General features: G+C 43.3%; 4 protein-coding genes across 4 annotated transcripts; 1 reads left to right on the plus strand and 3 right to left on the minus strand.

Annotated features, from left to right (window-relative positions):
* The first annotated feature begins 1844 nt into the window (after window positions 1–1844).
* Window positions 1845–7569, plus strand: LOC137905270 (phosphomannomutase 1-like). Its single transcript, XM_068749486.1, has 8 exons — window positions 1845–2128; window positions 2485–2602; window positions 3402–3478; window positions 3595–3686; window positions 3809–3908; window positions 4429–4504; window positions 6039–6154; window positions 6571–7569. The coding sequence occupies exons 1-8, from the start codon at window positions 2045–2047 to the stop codon at window positions 6691–6693; spliced, it is 786 nt and encodes a 261-aa protein (XP_068605587.1). The 5' UTR covers window positions 1845–2044; the 3' UTR covers window positions 6694–7569.
* Window positions 7570–7672: 103 nt separating this feature from the next.
* Window positions 7673–12348, minus strand: LOC137905271 (cold shock domain-containing protein C2-like). The gene is made up of 4 exons (XM_068749487.1): window positions 12316–12348; window positions 10505–10870; window positions 9839–9961; window positions 7673–9485 (listed from the first exon to the last, which is right to left on the minus strand). The coding sequence occupies exons 2-4, from the start codon at window positions 10684–10686 to the stop codon at window positions 9323–9325; spliced, it is 468 nt and encodes a 155-aa protein (XP_068605588.1). The 5' UTR covers window positions 10687–10870; window positions 12316–12348; the 3' UTR covers window positions 7673–9322.
* A 334-nt stretch (window positions 12349–12682) lies between these two features.
* On the minus strand, window positions 12683–14666 carry polr3h (polymerase (RNA) III (DNA directed) polypeptide H). The gene is made up of 6 exons (XM_068750169.1): window positions 14359–14666; window positions 14163–14259; window positions 13998–14084; window positions 13800–13863; window positions 13416–13668; window positions 12683–13184 (listed from the first exon to the last, which is right to left on the minus strand). The coding sequence occupies exons 1-6, from the start codon at window positions 14467–14469 to the stop codon at window positions 13134–13136; spliced, it is 663 nt and encodes a 220-aa protein (XP_068606270.1). The 5' UTR covers window positions 14470–14666; the 3' UTR covers window positions 12683–13133.
* Window positions 14667–15867: 1201 nt separating this feature from the next.
* On the minus strand, window positions 15868–24651 carry aco2 (aconitase 2, mitochondrial). The gene is made up of 18 exons (XM_068749452.1): window positions 24601–24651; window positions 23380–23522; window positions 22691–22949; window positions 22119–22211; window positions 21773–21931; window positions 21498–21648; window positions 21241–21345; window positions 21064–21155; window positions 20510–20615; window positions 20223–20380; window positions 20037–20110; window positions 19726–19837; window positions 19344–19526; window positions 19139–19234; window positions 18793–18984; window positions 18395–18527; window positions 18090–18211; window positions 15868–17951 (listed from the first exon to the last, which is right to left on the minus strand). The coding sequence occupies exons 1-18, from the start codon at window positions 24634–24636 to the stop codon at window positions 17820–17822; spliced, it is 2346 nt and encodes a 781-aa protein (XP_068605553.1). The 5' UTR covers window positions 24637–24651; the 3' UTR covers window positions 15868–17819.
* Between the last annotated feature and the right edge of the window lie 3123 nt (window positions 24652–27774).

Here is a 27774-nt window from a genome sequence, read left to right on the forward strand (position 1 = left end):
CGCTATAATAGCACGGTTGCCTTAAGCCACACGGTCATTTAGACCCATTAAGGTTCCATCAGAAGAGGATGGCCATCGCAACACGCCATGACAGTTAATCAGGAAGAGGAAACAGCAAAGTGTTAAAGAGAGCAGGACTCTGTGTTTTATTGTCTCATCACAGCTGTTTAATAGCAACTGAATGCTGTTAACTGGGAGACGGGTTCCCCTCCACAGGTGGTTAAGAGGGTCGGGTTAATGGAGGTTCATCTCACAGAGCATCTGTGAGATGAGCATATGGGCCATGAGCATATGGGCCATGAAAACACACACACACACACACACATCTGGCTGTTTGCTGAACAGAACAGAACAGAACAGGCATTTATCTCATTTTATTTATGAGGTAGGTCACGTTAGTCCAGTTTATGATTGCGCAATAGTTGTCTTGTGGCGCCTCCCTCCTCGTACAATATGGCCGTAACAATTGGCAGCTTATAAATCACATTTTTAAAAACTGCCTGGATTTGATAACACCAAATTGCTTCGATTTTGACATGCTGAAGTGAACTCTGAAACTAAACAGAAACAGAGTGTTCAAGCATAAGCACATGAACCCTATATATATGCAAAGATAAATAACATGATTTTGTTTGTACTGCTTTGCGTTCGTGCATAAAAACTTTGTAAAAACTTCAGGCCCACGCAGTGTTGATTTATGATGGCTGTGAAATGCAGAAAAGATTAAGCAATCAAGTGATTTACGGCGCTGGTATTAAGCAAACCTCCTTTTGCAAATATGCCCCAGCCAAGAATTCCTACAATCTATGTTATAAAAGAATGCAGAAGCTGATGGTGTCAGAATCCAGGTGACAAGGGTCAAACAAACAACTCACAACATTTGGACTAGCTATATCCAAATCTGACAGTAAACTGAAAGCTGACCTTTTAATATTTCCCAGGAATCAAATCAGAATTGTGCAGAATTCCATTGTGAAATATAATCAAGTCTCATTCTGTTATTCTTAGGAATATTGTTTGGATGCTTGTTCTTGAAATAATAATATTATTACTAGATGGGCTCTCGGGCCAAATAAACCAATTGATTCCCAGTGTACTTGGCTAGTGACAAATTAAAAGTGTGCAAGCAAGCAAGTTTGAGTTTCATGTCTGCATTGCTCCCATTCTGCCCTCTTGTGCCTGTGTTTGCTCAGTGGCTTGAAGCTGCTGGAGGAGAGGCTTCTACTCTAATACAAGTTAGTTCATTTTAACCTAAAACAATAGTATTAATGGCCAATTACAATAGAATACGGATGAATAAGGATGTTCATATTTTTAGAACAGACAAAGATTATTCAATGCAGAGATCAAAAATGACTACCTGCTAAATGTACATCTTTCATGCAGTGCCTTAGTATTTAGTGTTGAACAGATTCCTATGAAGCATTTAAATCCAATTCATATCTCTATTAAAATTTTATTAAATTCGTCTAATTTTCATACCATTTAGATTCACATTTCTTCTTATTCAGAGTATTTCAACAAACATATTTCATTTTGTGCTTCGTTAATTATTTGTTTTCATTACATTTATTTATTTTTTATCTTTAGTCCTATTCCACTAAGTTTTTTCCACATTATATTCATCTTTTTTTCAGGAAAACACTGCAGTCTAGCGTCAGCTCTTCAACACGCTGCATTCACAACACGCAACTTCTTCGGGAAATCACTTCCTGTTTATACTCTACCTCCTATATGTGACGTCATGTTGCATTGCCTTGACGTGATTGGCTGTCGGCCCCACTCCACTGAACATGAGAAGAAGTCCGAGCCTTTCGGGCACGCCGTGTCTGAAGGGACTTAGAAAAGGAGCATGTTTCTCCACAGCCTCATAAATAACTTTATTTATTTTAACAGTTAAACTGTCGGCTGAGCGCTATTTACTTTTCTTTTTTTGCCTTGAGTGAATGTGTGTGTTTTACGGTTTTGTGTACCGGAGAGGCGACCGGTGGTGCGTTCACGCACAAGTGAAATTTGTAAACAAGAGAAACTCAGGTCGGAAGAAATGGATAAATTGAACGGCTTCCAGTCGGACCGAAACATCCTCTGCTTGTTTGACGTGGACGGAACGTTGACTCCACCCAGAGAGGTGGGTGGCGTACATCGAGTACATTGAGTACATCTAATCCTAATCCTAATCTCGTTGTATATCCACTACTGTGCAATGACAATAACATCTTAATTTCGTTGCATCGCCGTGTGTAATGACAATAAAGTGCTATTCTATTCTATTCTATTCTATTCTACATTGAGTAAACTTTGTTCCTCTTTATTTGGTAATCTGCTCCCGGTGGATCAGACACTACTGCTGTCACATCCTTTGCTTCCTGTCCCTTCTTGGTGCCGATGCCTCAGTGACACTAGTTTAACCACACCCACTTTGATTTTTGATCATAATGATACAACAATGTTGTTGTTTTTTGCATTTTTCCATGTCATTTGTAGAAAATCGACCCTCAGCTAGACGAGTTTTTCCAGGCTCTGCGGAAGAAAGTGAAAATCGGCATTGTGGGAGGATCGGACTACTCCAAGATAGCGGAGCAGCTTGGAGAGGGGGATGATGGTGAGCAGCCCTCTTCCTGTCTTAATCTGTTTATACCATTAATCCAGATTGATCATAATGCCTCCCCTATATTGGTGTCCACAGAAAGGAGACTAGAATAAACGGGAATCATTCCAGATTATAAGGCCAGGTGTTTTATAAAACGCATACGGTTTAATAAATGACCTGATGACATTCCTCTTACAGCATTAAAAGAATGAATGTTAGCGCAGTCCTGTTCTCATTCGCCATCTCTTGATCTGGGCTGGTATTTTGCATCATGATTCATGCATCAACAGTATGTAGGTGTTTAAACGAGAACAACTGGCTCTCTTACAGCTGAATGAACACCCTGTTGCAGGAACAGGTTTGTCCATCAGTAACTATCAATCCAAAATAACAAGCAGGCGAGCGGTGTGTGTGTGTGTGTGTGTGTGTGTGTGTGTGTGTGTGTGTGTGTGTGCGTGCGTGTGTGTGGTTCTGTAACTGTGCCAAGTGTGTCAAAGGTAAACCTTTTCAGACTTTGTGATGCACGCAGCCACAGCTGCTGAATATCATGCTCTGTCTCGCCATTTAAGAAATCGCATTCCATGTTGGGTTGATTTTCTATAAAGAAAGTGAAATATTGATAAAGCGTTGCATTTTTATTTTATAGGTAGAAAATGTAGTCTAGAAATTTCTTCGGTTGGATGGGTTTGGCTGCGCTGCAGAATGTTGTAGAAATGACCTGTGAACTCTTTGCTGCTGATTTATCTATGTGGGTCATCGCGAGCCTCTCGTGCACGTTTTTGCCACCTGTCACTCGTCCCCTCTCTTTCAGTGATGCACAAGTTCGACTTTGTATTTGCTGAGAATGGGACAGTTCAGTGCAAAGATGGGAAACTCATTTCTAAACATGTGAGTGGACAAACTGCAACCCAAGTTTAAAAAAAAAAAAAAAGGTCTAAATGAACAGATGCATCGATTTACAAATTCCACAAGTGCTTTGTTTATGAAGTGTTTCCTTCCATTAGGCCATTCAGAACCAGATTGGAGAGGAGCTGCTGCAGGACCTGATCAACTTCTGCCTCAGCTACATGGGGCTCATCAAGCTGCCGAAGAAAAGGTGACCAAACTCACAGGACGGCTCGACATAGACAGATGTTTTTGACTAGATTGAATCATTTCAAACCAGAGCTTCAGAACAAGTGATCCGTCTTTTGACTATCCCTCCTTTGCTGCCTGCAGAGGAACCTTCATTGAGTTCAGGAATGGAATGCTCAACATTTCCCCCATCGGGCGGAGCTGCACGCTGGAAGAGCGAATTGAATTCTCTGAAATCGACAAGGTGAAATACTTTTTTTTTTTTTTTTGATTTCTTTTTTCAGGGTCATAAAGGCAGAATTCAACAAAATACTGGCTTTCTGTGTTCCCATGATCGGTGTGTCATGCCTCTGCTATCAGTACTTCTATTGCGCTCATTCAATACTGATTGATCCCCTGAAACGGATAAACAGCTAACGGCTTTTGAGAAAGTTGTAAAATCACCAGTAATACCTGTTTGGACATGCCTCAGGTGGGGTTAGGGACGGTTAGAGGTCTGTTGTCTCAGAGCCGATCAATGAAGCGCGTCTTCGTTCACCAGCAGGGATGGGACGAGGTTCAACACTTGTATGAAGGACATTGCACAAGCTTAGAAATACTTTATTGAACAGTTGTCAGATCATTTGTAGATCGTCGTTCTGCATTCGTTCTACAACCGAACGCAGCTCAGCAGCGGAGCTAGTCGCTCTGTTTGGGTAACCGTGGTGATCGCTGTCCTGGAGCACGGTCAGTAACGTCTCCCTTCTTTGTCTCTTCCTCCGCAGAAAGAGAAAATCAGGGAGAAATTTGTTGCAGCCCTGAAAGTGAAGTTTGCCGGTAAGGGACTACGGTTCACTAAAGGTGAGACAGTCCACAGTGGAAGAAGCATTTACATTAAAACGTTTAAGTGGGGCGTTGAGCTGCGTTGTGGAGCCGCTTGTGTTCAGGTCCACACGTAAAGTAACTTGGGCAGCATCCGTTCGGCAGCTCTGAACCGTCTGGCGCTGCTGCATGCTGGAGCGGCGGCCGTTTTGGTTTATCCATCAATGCATCTGACAGAATTTACATTTCACTAGTATTAACCCCCCCGCCGCTGGAAAAGTGAGATCGGGTCTGCAGGAATGGCCTCCTTGATGTTTTGTTCCCGGAGCAACACTCAAAAGACGGGTTCATATTCCATGTTCTCACCAGAAGTTCCACGCACGACAACCAAGGTCCTGAAGTGGAGCTTTTTGGGAACGTGTATCATGCATTCTCTTCTGTTTCCATGGTTACGTATTTACTAATCTCAGATATGCCAGTAAGAGGAATTGTAATTAACAGGTGCGTCCTCGGTGAAATAAAATGCCCCAGTGGTGCTGATGCTGAGGATTTCATAGCTATTAACACTGTTTAGTGGAGAGTCGTTTAATGACACAATCTTGTCTGTCTGTTGACCCTTTGACCTCACACCCGATGACATCAGTTAACTATTAGACACACCAACAGGGCGTTCCCTCTCGCTCCTTGTTTGCGTACATGTTCCTCAAGCTCGATGACGCATGGGAGCGTTTCACCGGTGAGGCGAGCAAACGAGACAGGCTGGCCTTATTTCTTCTTGTTACTAATCCGTAACGTGGAAGAGGAAGTCTCAATACGACACTCTTAGATCACAGAGCGCAACCACGGAACAAACACAGCGTTAGGACATTCACCTCGCGTGATAAAGCGGCGGCAGCCTCCCAGACGGTTCCTGGTTACCATGTTGACTCGGACTCTGAGGAAACGGGCTGATGTGTCCGGAGGATGCTCGGAGTTTGGAATGAATTTGTTTGCCTTCCTCTGTGCTTATCTACTGTGGTCAGATGATGCTGCTGTGCTCTGTGGTCGGCGTTAAACTATCAACCTGCACACAGAGTACAGAATGCAAGCGATCCTCTGGGATCCAGCCTTTGGTGCTAATCATGCACATCTATGGATGGCAGGCTACAGATGTTGTCGGAGCCCTGAGGCGGGGGATGAGGGTGTCTGGCACCGCCATGCAGAGGGTGTGTGAGAGGAGCAGCCGTGTGATTGGCTGAATGCTGCTCAGCTGTTTCCTTTGTTATTGCCCTCTGTAAACCCTTCAGATAAGAGCAGGAGGGGGATGGACGAGTGGGCCGATGAAACCGGCTCTAAAAGAACCCTGGAGGAGCCTTTTCAGCTGTTTCACATTTTAAATGTCACTTCAGTATTTTTCAAAAAATAAAAAGAATTCCAGGAAAAATAGAACCGGAAATTAGCTGAGCTGGGACAATGTTGTTTTCTCCTATAAATTGTTGAATGAAATGTAAGAGAGCTGATGATGATGATGATGATAATACAAATAATGATAATAATAATAATGTCCTGTTTGTCATCATGTTGCATTGCGTAGGTGGTCTCATCAGCTTTGACATCTTTCCGGAGGGCTGGGACAAGAGACTGTGTTTAGATTCGTTGGAGAGCGAAGGGCTGGACAACATCTACTTCTTCGGCAACGAGACGTCCGATGTAAGTTCCGCTTGGGAAATGTTTCCAGGAGACACAGTGATCAGAGAGAGAGAGAGAGACAGAGAGAGAGAGAGAGAGTTTGATCAATTCGATCACAAGGTTTTGTGGTGTCTGGCTTCGGCATGGACCATATTGGATTGACTTACATTTGCCTTTCGAAATGTTAGCGACCTTGCGATGATCGCCACTTTGATGCGGACTTCTTGTTGTTGTTGACGTTTTCAGTTCACAATAACAACACAGTAGGCCAAGGGAAGTTTTTGTTCAGTGAAGTTGTGAATCCTGATAGAGATAGAGTATTACCTCAGTTTGCCGATGTATCGTCATCTATATGGTAATTGCATCATTCCAGGATGTCGAGTGTGATCATTTGAGTTCATGTCGGTCTCCGTGTAATTTGATGATCCTCTTTTCAGGGAGGAAACGACTTTGAGATTTTCAACGACCCTCGCACCATCGGTTTCACGGTCTACTCCCCGATGGACACGGTCAGGCTCTGTCAGGAGCTTTTCTTCGACACTCCGCCACATGAATCCTGACATCCTGACCTGCTCCCACGCTGGACCTACTTGTAATCCTTCCTAATCCCCCCCCCAACCCTCGAAATGTGCCACTACTGATTTTCATAATATCACTCGTTAATGTGATTTCTCTAATTGCAGAGGGACAGCAGCAGGGTGGTTGCCGTTGTACCATAAATACTGCTGCTTGTTTTATTTAAAGGGACTGTAACGGAGGATGTTTTAATTAGTGTCTGAGAATCAGCCTGACTGCAATGTGTAGCGTGGAGGTTATCCAAAACGGCCATTATGAAACATGATGTGACTTCTAGTGAATTGGTGACTTTTTGGGATGATCTTATACTGATCTGGAGTCTTATTGAACGCTGCTGAGATGAGAGGCGATAAAACGTGCTAGGCTTTGATGTCGGAACTGAGATACGAGTGGATTATTAAAGGAGGTTTCTCCTCCACAGTTGAGGATTTATGTTTGCAAAGTGTTCTGAACAGGACGCGATCTATTGTTGGACTATGTGTGATCCCCTGAATGTTTTAGCCTGAGAATGCTGCTGGATATGAGAGGTTGTGTTTCTACTTTCTTTCTTTCCTTCGTTAAAGTGAAGAATTAGATTCACACCTAAAACTAGACGCTCCTGACTCAATGAATTCATCCTAAACAGCGTTTTAAGCTGCTGTGACCACGTCACAGTGCAATAATGCCACGTAAAATGCATTCTGGGCAGCAGGACGCATTAATGCAGTTTGGTTTCTTGTTGCAATTTTATCACATGCATACTGTTCGTTTGTATGTTTGTTTTAATCAGCTGCTTGAAGGGTATTTTAAATAGCTTTTAAAATGTCACAACCGCCACTTTTCTGTCCTGTCATGGCTCAGGAAATAAAGCCTTGTTAGTTCTGTCTGACATTTTTTCAACCCTCAATACTAAAAGGATCATTTAGATATTCAGCCAATTGACTGTAAAATAGGTTCGTAATAGATAAACATTTGTTTTTTGTTTTTATTCACTCACAAAAATAGAATTCCATCTCTATACTCGAGCTGCCAGGATGCATTACTGCAATTTTACCACAAGGGGTCGCAAAGCCCTCAAGCTGTGTAAAAAATAATAATAATACGAAGAAGAACTAATACATCTAGAAATAAATAACATTAACAGATTATCAGAATTTTACACTTCATCTTCATAGACAGAAGTTATCTTTAAATAATCACAGAAGATACTGGATGATGATTAGTTTCTGATTGATTCAGATCTGATCAACAATGTCCTGCAATGTGTGAACGACATGGAACAACAGGTAAATTTTTGATTGTGTGGGGGTTGACAGCAAACTGTGACCTCTTCAGTATGGATGCGTCTCCCTGACAGCTGAAATCACTCTTCCTCTTTCTGCTTCAGTCTCACACAAGCAAGTAAAGAAACGGCCCAACCCAGATGTGTGGATCATAAAATGCTTTAATGTGCTCTCAAGGTTCGGTAGAAGGGATGGCGCCTTTCTACCATAGTGCCCCCCCCCCCAAAAAAAAGCCTTTTTGTGACAGGAACAAACACAGATTGATGCAGTAAAATTCAGACAGAGGAACGGATGCACAGAGACTGTGTGGACAGACGTCATAGAAAATGACATGGAGTGCAGTGCTGAGCAAAAGACAGTGATCTCTGTTGGCACCAACTATGGAGGCATGTAATTTACCATCATGCCGGATGCAGCTAACAAATCACGTGATTTCCATTGATTGAAGGGGATTTAGAAATATTTTCATTTTTCATTTAAATTTCGCCATTTATAAAGTCTTTAAGGTTTCCCATTTTCAAGATGGATGAAAATATAAATTCTCATCCAAGGACAAAAACAAAATCAGAACTAGATCCAGCCCTCTGGCTCCTTCTCCTTTTTTAAAAACACCAATTCCTCTTTTTTTGGTTCCCTTCAGATGTGATAATCTGGAGGGTCACGAGTTTCTCTGCGAAGGCTGCAACGATAACTTTTATTTTATTTTATTCTTGATTCCATTTAAATGGAAAAAAACCAGCTGTGCTTTCTGCTGTGAGGATTATCAACTTTCTTTCACTTCAAAATACAACCGTTCATAAACCCTTCAGCGTCCACTACTACTTACTGCTGCATCCTTTATCTCTGTTGATGGAGTCAAAGCTTTTATTTATCTGTTTGGAGTCTAAACTGATCTGCTCCGGGTTAGATAATAAGTCATATGACCCATGCTGGCAGCCGACACGTGATCCTGGACATTTTTGAGTAAAGAAATAACAGCGACAAACAAAGGACGTAAAACTGAGACCGGGCAAAAGGCGCCGTTTGCAGATCTGCGCCACAGTTCTCCCAGTGTTTCACATTTGTCACAGATGACCTTGAAAAATGGAGCCTACAAGCAATTCGGTCACAATTAATCACTTTATCCTCCCATCTCAAGTCTTTATGACGGCCCTCGTGACAAAAAGCTAAATAAATACACCAATTCACGTTATCGCTGAATAAATTAATTCTTTCAGCTGTGAGGGTGAACAAACTGTACGCAAAGTGAATTGATTTGTCCACTTTGCTGTGTTTTAATGAAAGGGTTTGATTTAGAATGAGGTTTATGAGTCCCCACCCCGCCCAACCCTCCAGGCCCCAGCTCTCAGGCCTACGAGCTGATGATCTGCCCCGACCAGGTCTCGTGCTTCGTCCCTGGGTTGAGATGTGTGATCTTCACCTCCACCGCCTGCACCTTCAGGTTCTTGGGCGGGACCCGGCTCACCTTGTACGTGACTTCATCGCCCTCGACCGGGACGTACTCCCCTTCGATGCTGAAACAGAGAGCAGTCGGGACAGGGATGTGTCAAAAGGACGTTTTATGCTTTTGTGAGCCGACACAACAGCAGAGCATTTTCCTTTAGCTTTATGCTAACACACTCCGCATCGTTTCAATAGCAGCAAGAAAACAATGGCCTGCGCTGCCCGAAACGAATCTTTGAAATGAAATACAGATCTGCAGATTATCTGTGAGACATTTTGACTTTTAGATCCTGCATCAAAACTTAGAATGAAACAAAAACAGACAGATAAATAATAGTGTTTGTGTAGCTCAGATAATCCATGAGAGGCAAAGGCTGTGAAATCCAGATGATTTAGCTTCTGTAAGAACGGCATCTCTACTTACTCTGAGATGTGGACGAAGATGTCCTCGCCACCGTGGGAGGGTCGTACGAAGCCGTGACCCTGCGACCTGGAGAAGTTCTTACACACACCCTTAAACACCGGGCCCGAGTGAGCACGTACCGTACTGCAGGAGAACATGGGAAACAAGAAGGCTCTTACTAAAACGTCCACGTTGCTTAACCAACGTGCATCATTTCACCGAGATGATTTAGCAAGGTTTTATGATGGAAAGTTCCATATTGTGGAAAATAAAGTTTTCAAATTCAGATTTCTATTAACTCTGACAGGGAGGACGCGTTTCTGTCTGTTTGTAGGACCAGAAGGTTCTGATTGGCCCGGGACACCGTCCATTAGATTTTGGTTTTGTTCTCTCTCTCTCTGTGTTCTCTAGTTCATAACATTATAGTCAAAGTCATTACAGTATACACTTTGTGTATATGAATAAGCAGGTGTAGTACTACTAGTAGTATAGGTACTGCTTTCTAAAAAAAAGTCACTCTTTCCAGAGGCGCTATGAGATTGTTAACAACACCTTTATTAATGTTAATAAATCATTAAATAATGCTTCATACAACAATTATTACTGTTTGTTTTGTCAGGAGGATTTTGCATATGATGGATCCGTGTGTCGCCAGACGCCGACACACGGATCACTCATCACACTCACGCTGAGTAGGTGCGGTTGCGTCTGGTCGGTAATGGGCTCGGCAAATCCCGATGCTGCGGCTGCTCCTTCCCGTGCGGCCACCCCCGGCTCCCCTCCCGCAAGAAGGGAAAAGAGAGGGCGAGAGAAGGGTTGGGGGAGCGCAATGGGGTCCCAGAGGGTGACGTGAGGCCGGGGTCTGCCATATCCACGTGCAACCAGAGAGGAGCAGGATGGGAGGAGCACGTTGTGGACGCCGAGATGAATTGCTGATGCTACTCTGGGGGGGGTCCAGTGGGCTGCTGGCACAGCAAGTCCAGTCTGATTGGGACGCCGACTCGGGAGGATGAATCCAGGTCAGCTCCGTCACTTGAGATCCGTCAGAAGGATCTGGAGAAAGGAGAGCGTGTCAGTCCGGTGGCGTTTGACCTGAGGGACCACCATGCTCCTGCTGTGGGGAGGTGCCTGCACAGCAGGATGGATGGGCGGCTCCTCCTCATGATTAGAAGGTTGATTGATGTGAATCCCTCCTAAAGTTTCATTTAAAGCGGCGACGCCATTTCTCTTTGGAAGTTTGCTTTAGAGGTAATATAATCCCTCAGATTATTATACTGCAGTTTATCTCCAAAGCCGCCCAGAGCGCAGCTTTAATAAATGGAGATTATAGTTTCAGATCTCCTCGATGCAGCTGCACATGATAGCTGATGACAGGGAGCCGTCATTGAACACATATCAGGGCAATATTGGGTTACTTCTATGTCTCCCTGTTTTTATTTGGTTGTAGCGACTCAATCTAATTCATTGATTAATTTAACTCTGTTTATTTATCGCTTATTAATCATAAATCCTCCACGCATCCATTTTATTCAGGTGACCTTGGACATCAATGCCCCATCCTCAAGACCGGAACACAGAAGCAGCTGCTTTTATGACAGACACAAAACCAGAATCAATACAGTGATTGATTATATTGCATAAAAACCGCGTCTCTCATTTGATTACGCCTGTGTGCGCGTACAGACTGTTACTTCCGCCCACTCCTCCGTCTGCGATGATGCAGGCGGGGGTGGAGCGCAGCACGCGGCGTGACGTCAGAACAGCTGGAAAACACCGGCTTCTCTGACGCGTTCGTGACGTCAGTGACCCGTTCCCAAATGAAAAACTAATAACACAAGAGTACTATTAGACATAATATTACGGCTTTACCACGGGATAAGCGGCTATAAATAAAACGTGGCGGTTTCCACAAACTATGAGTATCAATATTTATAATTACTACAATAAAGGCAATGAATTATGAGAATAAAGAGAACCCAGAGTGAAGACATCCGGAGAACGTTTGAGAATGAAAGTGTGTTTAGAAACGGCGTTAATTCACTTTCCTCACTGTAAAACCGGACATATTAAACATTGTCTGTATTTCTGTGCTGTTTTTATATTATGTACACTATGTAAAAAGCGCTATATAAATAAAAATGTATTATTATTATTATTATTAAATTAAGAGCGAAACCTAATTAATAAGGAATTAACACCGGATTACAGTGGACGCTGCAAATAATTGTAAAAGCAACAACAACAACAAAGCCCGATTGAAACGGGGAGATCAAATGACTGCTGTGACAGAAGCATGGCGAGAGATCCGCTCCTAAAGACGTGCGGGCGGTCAAACACAGTGATCAGACCGACAGAGATTTAACGGTACCGTCAAACACACAAAATAAACACCCCGGTATTTAGCGGTGCCCCCCCCCCCCCCCACACACACACACACACACACACACACAAAGACACCCGCCCCTCCGCCGCAGGCACGCCAACACGCAGATACTTACAGCAGGACGATCAGTGAGCGGCTCGGAACCGTCGGCGTCTAATGAAATAAATCCGACCCTGCTGTGTGACGAGCGTGCGGAGCCGTCGGAGGTTCCGATGGCGTGATGCGCCTCCGCGTGCGCGCGTGAGCGCGCGCGTCACGATGACTTCACTGTTTATCGTGGACGTAATCCGAGCGCAGCAGCGCAGCGAGGTCTGAAGGGATGCCGGGCTGCAGTGACGTCATGGACTCTGAGCGGAACGGGCTTCAACAATAAATATGTCTTTAAGCAAGTGCATCAGAAATCTAACCCGGAGCCACAGGGCGGGTTATTTCAAGAAAATGTCACTCAGAAAAAATAATATAATATAAATAAAGATCGAGTGTGTTTTTCATTCCTTTATTGATTCTTCCCCGAAGAGAACCTGCTCGGTTTCCAGAAGCACTTTGAGCCGTTTCACATTCTGTACCCTGCATTTTGCTGACTCTCTCAGAAAGAGCAACGACATCATGATCTAAATAATAAATGTCAGCCATTATAAAATCTGAACCTCATGTGAAATATCCCAAATGAAATTAAATATTCATTTTCAGGCTGTTATTAAATATATACGGTATGTTTTACATGTGAGCTACGAACCTGCTGCATTAAAGCCACTATTTAAATCGATCAGCAGCCACATCAATCACGATTCCTGATGCAGACCCACGTTTCCTGATTTATGACCCCTAAAAACAGGGTTCCGTTTTTCCACCTGACCGTCCCTCATCGGTCCACTCAGTCATGATGGTTGGTCTTTTTAGAACCTTCCTACGTTCCTCCCATTCGCTGCAGCGCTAATTGTTCCACCACGACAGCAGCCCCAGTCCCGGCTCACAGATGGTCCCCTGAAACAACAACACAGTGAATTAAGTCAGGTTAACATTGATTTAATGTTTGTTATGAATTAGTCATAATTAGCACAACCAAACAAAAAGCACTGACGACGCAAAAACAGCACACGAACCTCCACCAAGCTAGCTTTACCATGACGAGCACATCTCTAAAAAAGCAAAACATCAGGGAAACCCACACAGATGTGTTCGGAGGCGTTTCCAAAACCACAGCTAAGGACTTACAATCAGCGCGTACGGCGCCTCCTTCTTCTCCCCGCTGTCCTCCGCCGGCGGCGCCGTCGGCTGTCCCGGCTGTCCCGGCTGCGCCGGCTGCGCCGGCGTCTCCGGCGCCGCGGCGGCCGGGCCAGTCGGCGACGTATCCACAAAGACTTCATCCGTCACACGGAAACGGATCTCCTCGCCCTTGTCCATGTAGAGGTCGTGGGCCCCTTCGTCCGTCTCATACTCCCAAAGCCAAACTTGCTCCGCTTCGTCGCTGCAGCCGGACGCCTAAGGACGGCTAACGGACAGTAACTACGGTTACACGCGACGCGCGATGGCAACGCCGCTCTCCTGACGAGAGGACCGCTTTGTGCGTCGCACAGAAAACGCTTTTGGTCAGGATACAATCTGGCAGGCTGCTGAAGCGACTCCGGTGAAATGAGAATGTCGTCGAAGAAGCCCATCGTCACTGAAACGCAATGGGGGGGACAGAGTGATTATAATTCCTACTTGTCGTCGTTGTTGTTGTTGTCGTTGTTGTTTTCCAGGCCTACATTTAACGGAAAATGAATAAAATGTGCTGAAAGGGAAAGAGAGAATTACCATGAACGCCCTCCTGGCTGCAGTACTTGATCTTGCCGACCAGGATCTCATCGAGGAAAGGGTGAAAAACGACATACCTAAAATGAACTGACGGGGAGAAAGGACACGCTTAATGACCTTTAACCTTTGGTGTGACGTTTGGGCCTGGCCTGTCAGCGTCTTTACCTTTGGTGTGCGACGCTCCATCTCCTGGGAATATATAGGAATCCTCCATCTTAGTGACGTCATACAAGCAGACGCAGAGGCCGACGTTGTAGACCACCTGAGGCGAGGAGAGCATTGCTGCGAGGTTTTGTTTACGTCCACGACCCTCACGCGCGCGCGCGCACACACACACACACACACACACACACACACACACCTTGTTGGCCAGTTTCTTGTTGAGCTCTTCGGCTATGGCCGCGTTGAGTTGTTTGTGGAAGTCCCACGGAGGGATCCTGACGGTGTCGACCATCTCCACTAACACGAACATGACGCATGAAAACACTCAGAAACGCGTCTGTGGAGTGAAATTATCGATCTGAATCGATGTCGCTTTTATTTCGGGACAGCATTAATTGATTTTAGTCATCGGAGAAAACTCCTTAATGGTTACTTAAGCAATAATTCTATAACAAACAATCTACAGGGGGAAAAAAAAACCTCAGGAGCCGCCATATTGAAGCTGACGCTCATTCACGGCAGCGAATCTTTACGACATGTCGCAAAACTTAAAGGCACAGTGTCTTCATTTTGTCATACAGGTATAGAAAATTGTTTCTCTGTATTTACAACTGCTTCAAATAATTATTGTTTTCCTAACAACATCTGTAAACTTAAAATTATAGGCCAATGATGAAAAAAATTAAATCTATGAACTCAATGAAAAATATGACATATTCAACAGCATCATATTATCATTCCATTCTGAAATTAAATGGAAAATAAGAAGCCTGTTCTTGTTAAGCACCTCGGTGTTTAATACATTGTCATGATTTTTCTTTGCTTACGATTTATTTGGTTTTTATAATTTCGAGATTCATATATCCATATTTGTATCCCACACATGTACATTCTACTTACATGCATTATTCTGTTGTCTTCACAAAAAATATATATATATTTTATTGAATAAAATTACAAGAGTCCAGGAGCAGTAAACATTAAGTTTAAAGTAAAAGGTCATCTAAGCTGTTTTGTTAATTTTTGACCGCAATATAGTAATTCAAATATATTCGCCTCCATTTCAACACACGGCCAAATGTAGAGTCCACGTTGGACTGTCACATGATCATTATTATTATTGAAGAGAAACACAAAAACAGTCCTTTCAGAGTTAAATCTTTATTATATTTTCAACTACATTTACAATACCAATTTAAATGCTGAAAAAAGGTCTGCAAGGCAAATCACCACAATGAGAGTCTCTGCTCGTATTCATTTTCTTGCGTGATCTGAACAAATGAAGCACGTTTAAAGTTTGTCTTTCATACACATTGGAGGAACGCTGCCCAAACAGGGCACACTGCTGCAGTCGGGCATGCCTGCGCTCAGTGCCTCAAACAAACATTAGAGCATCACACCACAGCATAAGCACACTGACTCACAAGCGGCCGTTTTAAATACGCTCACAGAAGATAAAGGATTTTAAGAAAATGAATCCTGCCGATCTTGGTGAAAGTGGCACATAATCAAATATTCAGATTTTTTTGAAAGATCACATGATAATTGTTTATTCTTCAAACATATCATGGGTCACCTTTACATCTCAGCTTTTCATTAGGCATCTCTGGCAGGAAATCTGATGCATGTTAGACAAATAAGAAATGTAAGCTCTGCGTCTTAAATGCTGATTACAATTACAATCATGAATGAATAACACACCTTTCCAGAAACAACACATCAGTTTTTATTATGAGAGCCCAGCAACCACAGACAGATACAGTTCAAAATCTGTGCTTTCATTCAACCAACAATCCACATTTCATCTGGTTTGTGAAACCATTAGATAACTGGAGCTTTAGTGAGGCCCACAGAGGGGAGTCTCTCTCACGGCGTCATGAGTCAACAACTCTCATTTACACAGGAATCTTAGTGTTACACCCTCACTCTCTCTATATACATATCATGTTTTATCACGTATGTACACACCCTTTTACAACTTATCAACTATAATTATCATATAATGTACACACAGGTCCAAAAACGTCATGACTTTTTAGACCATTTGGATTTACCTCAGGAAAGGTCAACATTAATCAAAGGCTGTTTCTGTAAGAGAAAGCAGAATCGAGTCGACAACCCGGACGGATACAATCCTCCCGCATGACAGGAAAAAAAACAGTGACTTCAAACACTCGTAAGCCCACAAGATGTGCAATCACGGAGAGATCCTTAATTACAAGAATGATCTTGAACCTTTATTTTCTGCCTGAAATCCATTCCATCAGTTTTGAAGATTACAATCTGTATGTCAGTCAAATTGAATCGCCGACAGCAGATGTACGAAAGATGTGAAATGCAAAGGACAACAAACGCTGCTTTTCTAATCCGACAAAGTGACAGCGTAACGGACATCGGGACAATAGATTGTGCACAAGTTTGACTGCAGACTTTCTTTTGCAACTGTCGACCAAAGCTCAACCTGCAAAAGAAGATTAACTTGCTCTATTACAGTTACACAAGTCAATGTCACGCACCGGCAGCTCCAGAGGATGGTGAGAGCGGAGACTCCAATGCATAGAGACAACTCCATGTTCAATAACCGTATGACAAGAATGTGTATGTCGTCTGTGTGGCTTTATTCCAGAGTTGTTGTTTTTACGTTTACTGACAGATGACCAACACAGGAAAATTTGTTTTCCCAAAATGGGGTGTCACAGCATGCAAAAGGTCAGAGAGACAGGAAGCGATCATTGGATTCGTTGCTTCATTTGACAATGAAAGAGGGAAAAAATGGCTCCAAGATGAAAACAGCGGCAGAAAGGAGAAAAACCAAGACGATGCTGAAGGAGGAGCTCGTCGTGGTTTGGTGAATCACAGCGAAGACGTCTGGAGAAAAAGGTTTTTCCTTCAGACTATTCCGAACAGAGACAAGTGGAGGTATATTCGTATGAGAAGAACCACTCAGCAAGACGAGTGAGCTGGTTTGGAAGTTAACAGTTTGAGTTAACTAGTATTCAGAACCGAGCTGTGTTACTTCCAAACCAGGCTTGTATACGGCTACGTACAATAATTAAAGACCAAATACAGAGAGGGTCAGTAACATAAAACACTTTATGATAATGCGTCTCACATGGCTGGTTTTACAGACAAGAAGCTCAGAAAAGATGGTGACACAAAAAAAACATCAGCCTATAAAAAAAAAAACACAGTTCTGATACCAATCTGTCAAAATTAGGAAACTACGTGTGTCTGTGCGTGACTCCGTTAGCTGAACACTTCTAGCTTACACTCAGTGAATGAATAAGATGGACACATTTGATTTGACTCTGCACAAACGATACCGCCTATAACAGAGACGTTACACTGCTAAGCTGCGGGTATTTATCATTCATGTAAAATAATTCTGCCTCCGGACCCAGAGTGGTTTCACATTAATTCTGTCTGTCAGCGTACTAGCCCATGCTTAAACGTTATGTGTGTGCGCTTTTCATTTGTACAGCGACCTCGTGTCGGGTGTGTGTTACTCGTTTCACTGAGAAGAACAGCTGTCCATACGAACTAAAAAGTCCGGCCATCTCGTGTTCTCACCGCATCTCTTCCTCTCTCGGCCCACGTCTCTCCACAGCCCCCTGCAGCCCCCCCCCACTAGCTCCTGCCTTCCTCCTCTACCACCACAAACTACATGAGCTGCTTCATCCTGTTAAGAGCCGAACCAGCCTGGAACCACTCTATCTGTGTCTCATTGAAGGTGTGATTGAGAGAGATGGACTCTTGGCCGCCGTCGCTGTGCTTAATCACTGCAGTCAGAGGCTGAGGGACGACACAGAAGGCAAATAAGTTCAAGTGTCAATCAATGGATCCTGTTTTTCTTCAACATACCGGTATGTGAAGGGGGAAATGGGGCGGTCCTTCTGGATCAATGCTTCATTACTGCACCGGATCACTCACCTTGCCGGGAGCGAAGGATTTCAGCCCGATGATCGAGATTTTGTCATCAGGGCGAATTCTGTCATAGTCCTGGGGGTCAGCAAAGGTCAGAGGCAGGAGGCCTTGCTTCTTCAAGTTAGTTTCTGTGGAGGAAGAAAAGTAGTCATTTCAGACATAATCACAAGATGCTGACCTACAAAAACAATGGCCTTTCACAAAGAACTTTAGAATCAAACTCTCAGCATACGTGTACAGAAATGGCACCAGATGACATTTGTCTAAAATATGAGCAAGAGATGCGTTTTCTCTGTCCCTCTGAAACTTGCCATGGATTCTAGCAAAGCTCTTGACGATGATTGCACGCCCTCCAAGGTGTCGTGGCTCAAGGGCAGCATGCTCTCTGCTTGACCCTTCCCCGTAGTTCTCATCTCCAACCACCACCCAGCTCTCGCCATTGGCCTGGATCACGCGATTCAGAGAGAAAGACGACTTCAAAATGGGAGAAATTGCCATCTCGGAAGCTAATTTTGGTTCAGCAGCATTCGCATAGAGAACTCTACAGAATATTAACCCCCACAAAAAACACCGTGGCGAGATAAATGAAAGATTGCGGGTGGAAAAAAAAAGACAATGATGCAATTCTGATGATTGGTCACTACACCTAAATAATATCTAGTTCAATACAACAGAACTGCAATGGGTCTGACGCTCGTGAAGGTTGTACCTTGTACTGGCGAGCCACATCAGGCACACCTTCGTACGCTCCGGTCAGCCGATTCTTGATCTTGTTCACAGCATCGTTCTCAATGTTCACCGCACCAATCAGAAGATTGTTGGAGATGTTGTCCAGGTGACCTCGGAATTTCAGCCAGGGCCCCGCAGCGCTGATGTGGTCAGTCGTACACTTTCCTTTCACCTACAAAGAAATGACAGCAATGAAATAATGAAAATAATTCACCAGATGCTGAAACTAGAGAAATCATTTCATTTAGTTGCCTGTTGAATGCATTTTTGAATTTCGCTCCAGTACTTGTACAGTCCCTGCAGCTTTTCTTCCATGTCCTGCTCACCTTGATGAGGATCCTCATTTCCTCCAGGTCCTTTCCACTCCACTTGTCGAACGGTTCCAGGAGCTGCAAACGGTTGCTAGAGGGGTTTACGTTTACCTGCAAAGCATCAAACCAAGGTGAGACATAAAGAATGCAGGCAGAGAGGTTCCGTCTTTAATTATTCACTCTGCTTAGATTAGATACAAATCAATTAAAAAGTAATCACCCTGACTGAGCTGCTCTCGGCCGGGGGGTGCTGGTAGGTGTCCTGGCCTGGGTCAAAGTCCCTGGAGGGCAGCTCGTCACCGGTGGGGGGTTCAAACTTGAACTTCTCCCCGTTAGGAGCCGTCAGGTAGTCCGTCTCTGGGTTGAAGTCGAGGGTTCCAGCAATGGCCATGGCAGTCACAATCTAAAATTTATTTACATAAGTAATGAAGTAAAACTTTCGTTTCAATGTTAGAAAACAGGAAGTGTGCAAAAGAATGCAAAAATAGAAGTCCTCCACTGATACACCTCCCTATGTAGCATTTGTGAGCTGCAGTCTGCTGAAGACCACGCACTCATGAATAAATGTTTCCATTTTGCCATGTACACGCGTGACCTCTTGCCTCAGGGGAAGTGACGAAAGCGTGAGTAGCCGGGTTCGCATCGTTCCTGCCGGTGAAGTTTCTGTTGTAGGAGGTGACTATAGTATTCTTCTCTCCTTTCTTCACATCCTTCCTGAAGAAAGTCAAAATATAGAGCATGGTATGTCTGTTGCTTTTTGTTTCACATGCATCAGTCAGAGGAGTTTTCTATTTGGACCTGGATTTTTACTGAATGGCTTGTCTCTTCAGAGGAAAGGTCACGGGGTCATTACAGTGAAATAAAAAAACATGAATGTGTTCAGAGGTTAGGCCTTTACGAATAAGGTTCATACCTGTCCCACTGCCCAATGCAGGGCCCACACGCATTGGCCAGCACGATTCCACCAACATCACTCAGGATCTTGGCCTGAAAGATGGACAAAAAACTGTTTCCTGCATATTTCAAAACACAACCAGCTGTATAAGCATCTCTAAAAACTTTTGAGACAAGACCAGGACAAGGGTAATCTCTGACTCACATATCCATCCCTCTCGATAGTGGCACGGATCTGTTCCGATCCAGGGGTGACTGTGAACTGCGCCTTGCACTTCAGACCTTTATCCAGAGCCTGCTTGGCCAGAGAAGCTGCTCTGCCCATGTCCTCGTAACTGGAGTTGGTGCAGCTGCCAATCAAACCTGCAAGTTCAATGTTTGTGAGAGGAAATCTGAGAGGAGAATCTAAAGTGCAGATAGTCGTATATCATATTACACTAAACAAAGTATTAAAAGTACAAAAAAGAACGATAACACAAGAGTGTCACTGACCAACTTTAACCTCCAGGGGCCAGCCGCTCTTCTTGGCTACAGCGCCGATATCAGACACAGGGTGAGCCAGGTCAGGGGTGAACGGCCCGTTGATGTGGGGCTTCAGCTATTAGAGAGGGGGGGGGGGGGGGGCATAATGAAGAACAGTGAGAATCCAATGTAGGATATGTTTTCCGTGTGCTATAAATAGTGGTTTCTAAAATTGCACATAAAACCATGCAGCATCATTAGCACACAACACAGATGTAGCAACAGCATGGACTAAACCTGAAGTAAATGCTGCAGCTAATTCAGGGAACGGTAAAAATCTGTGCCATTGTTAGAATAATGTTAACTTCTATAACTATTAACAGCACAAACGAAATAGAGGAGCCGTTATCAGCTGGAAGAAAATAACATTTATGGGATGTGGTGAAAGCTCTTGGGGAAAAGAAAGTTATACATTTAGTGATTGATCGCCTCGGGTAAAACGACTATCCAGCATACTACATTGTCTGGTGATGCGTACTACAAAGAACTAGCATACATACATACATACGACTATCAGGACTCACCTCGTTCAGGTTGATCTCTATGACCTGGTCGTATTCACATCCACCGTCTGGCACCAAGTCGTCTTTGAACTGCTCAGATAATGAGGCAATATCTGAGAGGCAATGAAGAGGGAAAACCACGTTGGAGCCGGTAAAACACAACGAGTCACAACAAAACAGAAACGCTCAGAGACTCGCCTCCACGGCCCGTCTTATCCAAGTATGTCTTCATGCGATGGTTAAAGGGGAACACTGATGTCGTGGCTCCAATCTCAGCACCCATGTTACAGATAGTGGCCATTCCTGAAGAAAAACATTCAAGGTTGGGGTAAATTACATCGTCCTAAAAGAGAATACATTAGTAATTTTAAACGAGACACATTAGTTTTCCTTCTTCGAGCGTCCTGTCTAAACACAGAATGTCTTTTATTCACCAGCATGTTTCTCATCCTTACCAGTGCAAGAGATAGAGTCAACTCCAGGGCCATGATACTCCACAATAGCTCCGGTGCCACCCTTAACAGTCAGGATGCCAGCCACCTTCAGGATGACGTCCTTCGGCGATGTCCATCCAGACAAGCTTCCCGTCAGCTTCACTCCAATCACCTGATGGATAAACGCATTCAGGTTTAAACAGACAGAAGAATAAACAGATTATTTGTGGAGAAATTTGGTGGTCAAAACAAAAAATGCAAAAAAGAGTTCCAGATGTCAGATGAAGAGAACTCACGTTAGGACACTTGAGCTCCCAAGGGATTCCAGCCATGACATCCACAGCATCGGCTCCACCCACACCAATACAGATGCCACCCAGGCCACCGCCGTTTGGAGTGTGGGAGTCTGTGCCAATCAGCAGCACTCCAGGGTAGGCATAATTCTCCAGGATGATCTTGTCGAAAGAAAATCCGCAGTTCATCACATGTTTTTTGACTTTGCATTTAATATCACTTTTTTTTTCTGAAGACGTCAGATAAAAGGTTAAAGTGCAGACGGACACATTCAGCAATCTGTGGAACAAAACAACATTTGTGAGTAGTTGAAAAGTCTTAGCATCTTGATACAGTAAAACGGTTTACCTGATGGATGATGCCTGATCCTGGTTTCCAGAATCCAACTCCATACTTGGCACCAGCAGTAGCAAGAAAGTTGTACACTTCCTCATTTACATCCTGCATTAAAAGTAATTAGAAAAGAGCACTTAATCCTAAATGCTGCTGTTCAACCTGACCTCCAAGCACGTGGTCTCCATCTGATCGGAATCAGCGCGCGCGCTCAGCTGAGACCACATTAGAACATTGTTTTTGGCTGGTGCCTCCGCCTACACATAAATCCTTTAATTACGCTCAAACGACGTTAAACTGTTCAATTCTTGTCAGAATTTTCCTTCCCCTTGAAAAAAAACTGTATAAAACGCAAAAGCATTTTAAAAACAATCTTATTTTTTATTAAATTCATGGGCAATATAACATAGTCAGTTCAAAATATATAACCGACTTGTACTACATTTCAGAGAACAATTTATTTGTATAAGCACTAAGAAAACTCACACAGGAGTCTCTCTCTCTAACTGTGTCATACAAACATACTGATAAATCTGAAGTAAGCATCCGATGCACGTTTTTGGAAATACGGCTCCGTTTGCTCTCACCTTAGCCCTCTGCAGGTCCTGAGCCCCCCCAATCTGAGCCTCAATCAGGTGATCACAGTGGATGGTGGAGGGAACGGCCACCTTGGGGAGACCACTGCTGATAAACTGAAGCATTGCCATCTGGGCAGTCGCATCCTGCATGGCCACACGGTCCGGTCGCAGGCGCAGATAGGTGCGGCCACGGTCAATCTCTTGCCCCACTGGATCATCCAGGTGGCCGTACACAATCTTCTCTGAGAGAGTCAGAGGCCTGCCAAGCCTGGTAGGGAACATTGTCGTATTATAGCACTTGTAGAGCCCAATGTTTTATCAATGTGGCTAAAAACAATACTCTAACTCATTTATTTGTTTTACATTTTCTTACTGTGCATTTTGCCTGTTCTCAAGAATCATGGAAAATCCCTAAACACCAAAAGCAGCAATGACTGCGTAGGTCTAATACTCATATAGAGCTGACAGAAGAGTATTTTCCTGTTCCTGGATTATAGCATATAATGCTGCTGCCATCAGTGAGAAGGTAGCGCCAGCGCACCCCAAGTTAGCTCTTTGGGCCTTGACAAGTCAACACTTTAATTGTAGCAAGGTTTACCACCCAGCTGTAATAAACACCAGCCATCGAACTGGGATGGAGAAAGAAACGCAACAGAAATGTTATGTTCACGTCTATCTCTGAACGGGTGAGTGCTGACCTTCTGCGCACAATGTTGATGTTCTCATGCACCTGCTCATAGTTAATGCTGGAGCCAGGTTCAAAGTGACTCATGGCCACCTTGGCCTTGGCACTGAAGGCTGCAGAGACATGAAATCGTCGTGCCCCGGTTCCAAGGGCCAGCTGGAGCAGAGGAAACAGATAGCATCATAAGTAAGGTTTTACTACACAGTTTAAGAGTAGTAATAGAAAGCCTAAAAAAACCAACAATCCCAAAACAATCTTAGACAAGTTCATATTTATTTTGTGCAAAATGGAAGGATTATTATTAGTTTTTAATACTGTGTAATCTTCCGAAAAAAAAATGCATTATAAAAAATACTGCAATGTACAGCTTTGTTATATAATTAAACACATTTAAACAGGATACCATTTCATGTTTGAGATTTTTATTGTGATTAGTTGATCAACAGAGTTGTTGAACAATGAAAGCAATCAATGAATCGAAGTCAAATATAATACGCTGGTATGCAATGAAATATGATACATAAGCGAATCACTAAACCTCTATGCTGACTTGTTTATTATCTGTCTCTTAACGATCTTCAATACTAAAACATTATACTCCGAAAAATTTACATTTTAAAGTATTAATAAAATATTTAGACGATAAATTGACTGAACGCCAACAAAAGCAAGATATCATTCAACAGGATGCAAAACAAAACAATTATGTGTTTAGCTTGTTGACATCCGTGTGAAAACTCCCGAAAGCCCCGTGCAACACAAAATAAACATCTATCGATTAATTAGATAATCATTCCCGGACAAAACACTGTGCTGCATATCAGTCACAGCTGTCGGGAGTGAACTGACGTGAAGTGCGCATTAAGAAAACTCGGTAACCTTGCGATCACCTTGCAGCTATCAGGGGGCCTAGAACCATTTAATACCACTGTTCACTTGGTTCTAACTAAACTCAATACAGCGCTCAACAATATCACGATAACAATAAAGACTGCGGTCATGTGGGACGTGGGTTTTAACTGTTCCACTGCGTCGCAGCCAGGACTCAAACGGGGACACTATGACCTGACTGAAAGCGGCTTGGTTTCGACCTTTCCGCGCTGAAAAGTCAGGTTAAAACGATGGAGAATAGACCGGACAACAGACTGGACAATAGACCACATCTCCTGTCACACATGCACTCGGTAGCGAAGCAGTTCAAAACGCTTTAAAACGTAAAATATCCTTTTCTTACCCGTAGCCTAGTGGCAGTCAAACAGTAAGACGCCATTTTGTTCACTGACAAAGATGACTGACGCCCGAATGTGACGTCATTATAAAGAGACAGTTGTGTTGTGTTGTTGTATGACGCCTTCTAGTAACATTCTCATATACTTTTTATCTTACTGTCGCTAATTTTATTTAATTAACAACAATTTGTATACAATTGTTAGATATGCAAAATAGACACAACATTTCATCAGCGAAAACATAAAAAAATATTGCTGTAAGTATCTGTTTAAATTTTAAATTTCGAATATATATATATATTATAAACACATCGTCTAATCAAAGTGAAACACTAAAGAACAAACTGCATAAACTACGTATTTATTTACACATCTGATTTTTTTTATTTTTAATTTTTTTAAAGGCAAAATCGAAAAACATGTAATATTATTTAATTCTAGCTTTACCAAGGTGAGAACGTCATTTCCTATAAACCTCCGGTAAATTTTGGTCGCTTTACAGACTGAATTGATGCTGAGAGCCCAATTATCTGTGGGTCCTCCCCAATCCCAGCCAATAGAAACTCTGTTGCTATCACCACTTGTATTTTTAGCAAATGGTTCAGCACCATTACGAACTATAAATATCCCTCCGCCAATTAAACTAGTGTCCATTGGGTAAATTAGGACAAATTACACGACAATTCTCTTTTTAATTTATAATTTTACAACATTGCCTCGTTACATGCCATACTATGAATCAACATCAATATCAATATTATTATTATTTTCTTTGTGCCTTTAAATGCTTGATCTGGGTTAATATCGAAAGAACATAATTTCCATTGGGATGGAAGTAATTAAGTGTCGATCGAAGAAGCTATAGGTAAATGACCTTTATATTGAAAACATCAAAAAGCATCAGCCACCATAACATGAAAAAGTAGGCCCTGTCGTCACGGGCGTGTGGGCGAGTCACACTGTATAAATACGCCGGGCTGTCAAACAGTAAAGTTTCTCTGCACCCAAGCGAAGTGTCAGCCGAAGACCAACAGGGGAAGCCCTTCACCATCTAAGACTTGGGGCAGCAGTTAAAAGAAAGAGAAAGCAACGCTAAGGTGGAAAAAAAATATTTATACGAACGACTCGACTCTTGATCCGAAATAATACACGGGAATTAAAACGTCAAGAGGGAGTACAAAGTCAAGCTGCGGCACCAATAACGGTAGGTGAGCAATTAGATGTCAGCCATTGCATGTGATTGGTAATTTGCCTTTAAATGTCCTGATCGACGGCGGAAGCGTGTAACTGCGTGTTGGTGTTTGTTATTCTAGGAGCCGCTTCTGTAAATAAATAAATCTAAGAAATAAAAAGCGCGTTGACTGTCATGAATGAGTGTGTCGGTTCTGGCCCGGCTTTTGTTTTTGTCCCGACCCGTCTTGTATGTCGAACTGTCATCTTACTCTACAGATATCGATATATATATATTTGGCTTTTATAAATCTATTCACAAGCTCCAATTTCGACCAAGAGAGATGTTGCTCTTGTATCTAAAATAGACCCCTGAATCATTTAGCAGTCCTTTTCGTGCCTTTTGACTGACATGGCTGCTTTAATCTCCAGGTAGACCCTTGCTCGTCGGTAAACGCGCTAACCTGTGTGGATATTGTGCGCTCCTTGTTTTTCCACCTTTTTTGTAGCTGTGCAACATATTCTAATCCAAATACGTATATAATTATGGATTTATTTTAAATTCAACGGGGATTGAATACAAAAAAGGCAAATAAAGCGTCCCAATCCTCATTCGTGTTGAGGTTTAAGGTGTGGTGAGCGCTGAGATGCAGGCCTTTGTGCGTGTTGGTCTAAAACCATCATTATTTTACTGCTATCGCGTCTTTCGCTTCTATCCATCTGAACTTGTAGCAGGATCGCTGTGGATCTGCTGCTTGTGCGCTTTACCGGAGACATTTGCTGCACTGGCTGCACGTAAACAATAATGATCCTACCGTCTATTTCTCACACACAAACCACATATGGGGGGGGGAGGGGGGTTCTTTTTTTATGAATCCAGCTACGTTAAGATGAACGCCAAATACGCAGCTCAGGAACATGAAAAATGTAAATGCATTTTTTATTTTTTATTTTTATTTTTAAGTTGCAAGCTGTGTTTTTATATTTCCGGCCGTGCGTTGTTTTCATGAGGTGACAAACGCTGCACATTAGCTGTGCTATTCCTCCCACGTCATTGGATGACATTGGATCTTGGGTATTTTATAATGAGAGATGTGAAACGCAGTACATCGCTGGAGGTAGTTTAGCTGTGATCCCCCCCCCCCCCCCAAACAGTCACCACAACTAATATTTAACTCTGGCACTGCTGGAGAGACATTTGCACCCTGCTGATGCATAATGGGGTCTTATTTATAGGCCATTCTACCCCCCATTATTCTGCTATGTCATCTTTTTTTTTTTTTGGTGTGACGTGGGGGAAACGTGACCCCCCCCCCCCCCCCCCCTGCAGCTCCTGTAGATTTATCTCTAATGACTTTGGGATCGTGTTCACGCGGAGGCATTTTTCTAATCTTAGCTGAATCCCCCATCTGGCAGGGGAAGAGAATGTGAGTTTGTGTGCCCGTATTGGGGAGGGTTTATTCTGCGCAGTGCATGGTGGGAAATGGAGTTCAGGCTAAACGAGCTGTCCTTCCATTTTGCATTTCTATGCATGTCCTGTGGTGTTGTGTTGCCTTTTTGCGTGCAGTCTTTAGCGCTGCGTTGACTGCGCGCGGCGAGGAACGGAGTGTGATTGCGTTGCAGCACGAAACGGGAGGCGCTCCGTCAGATCACATCCAGATTAGGAAGGATTTAATCCACGCAGCGCAGCAATCTGCCATGTCCATCACTGCAGCCTGCTCAAAACCAAAAATGTAATCATTTCTGTGTGTTCCTGGATGGGACGAAACAAGAATCCGACGTTCTCCTCCTCGTCCTCTCAAATATTCACCCGACTAACACATTTACGGCTTTCGCTCAAATGAATTCTTTTGATCGACGCTCGTTCAGAAGACGCGTTTTAATAAACCGTCCTGTTACAGGTCGAGCAGCGTTTACTTCACGGTGATGCGTTTGTGATGCTATTTCTGTGTGTGGGATTTTATTTAATTTGTGATCACGTGGTTTACAGATAAAAACGTTGTGCATGT

This window comes from Brachionichthys hirsutus, chromosome 16, assembly GCF_040956055.1.
Source record: "Brachionichthys hirsutus isolate HB-005 chromosome 16, CSIRO-AGI_Bhir_v1, whole genome shotgun sequence".
Taxonomy (NCBI): domain Eukaryota; kingdom Metazoa; phylum Chordata; class Actinopteri; order Lophiiformes; family Brachionichthyidae; genus Brachionichthys; species Brachionichthys hirsutus.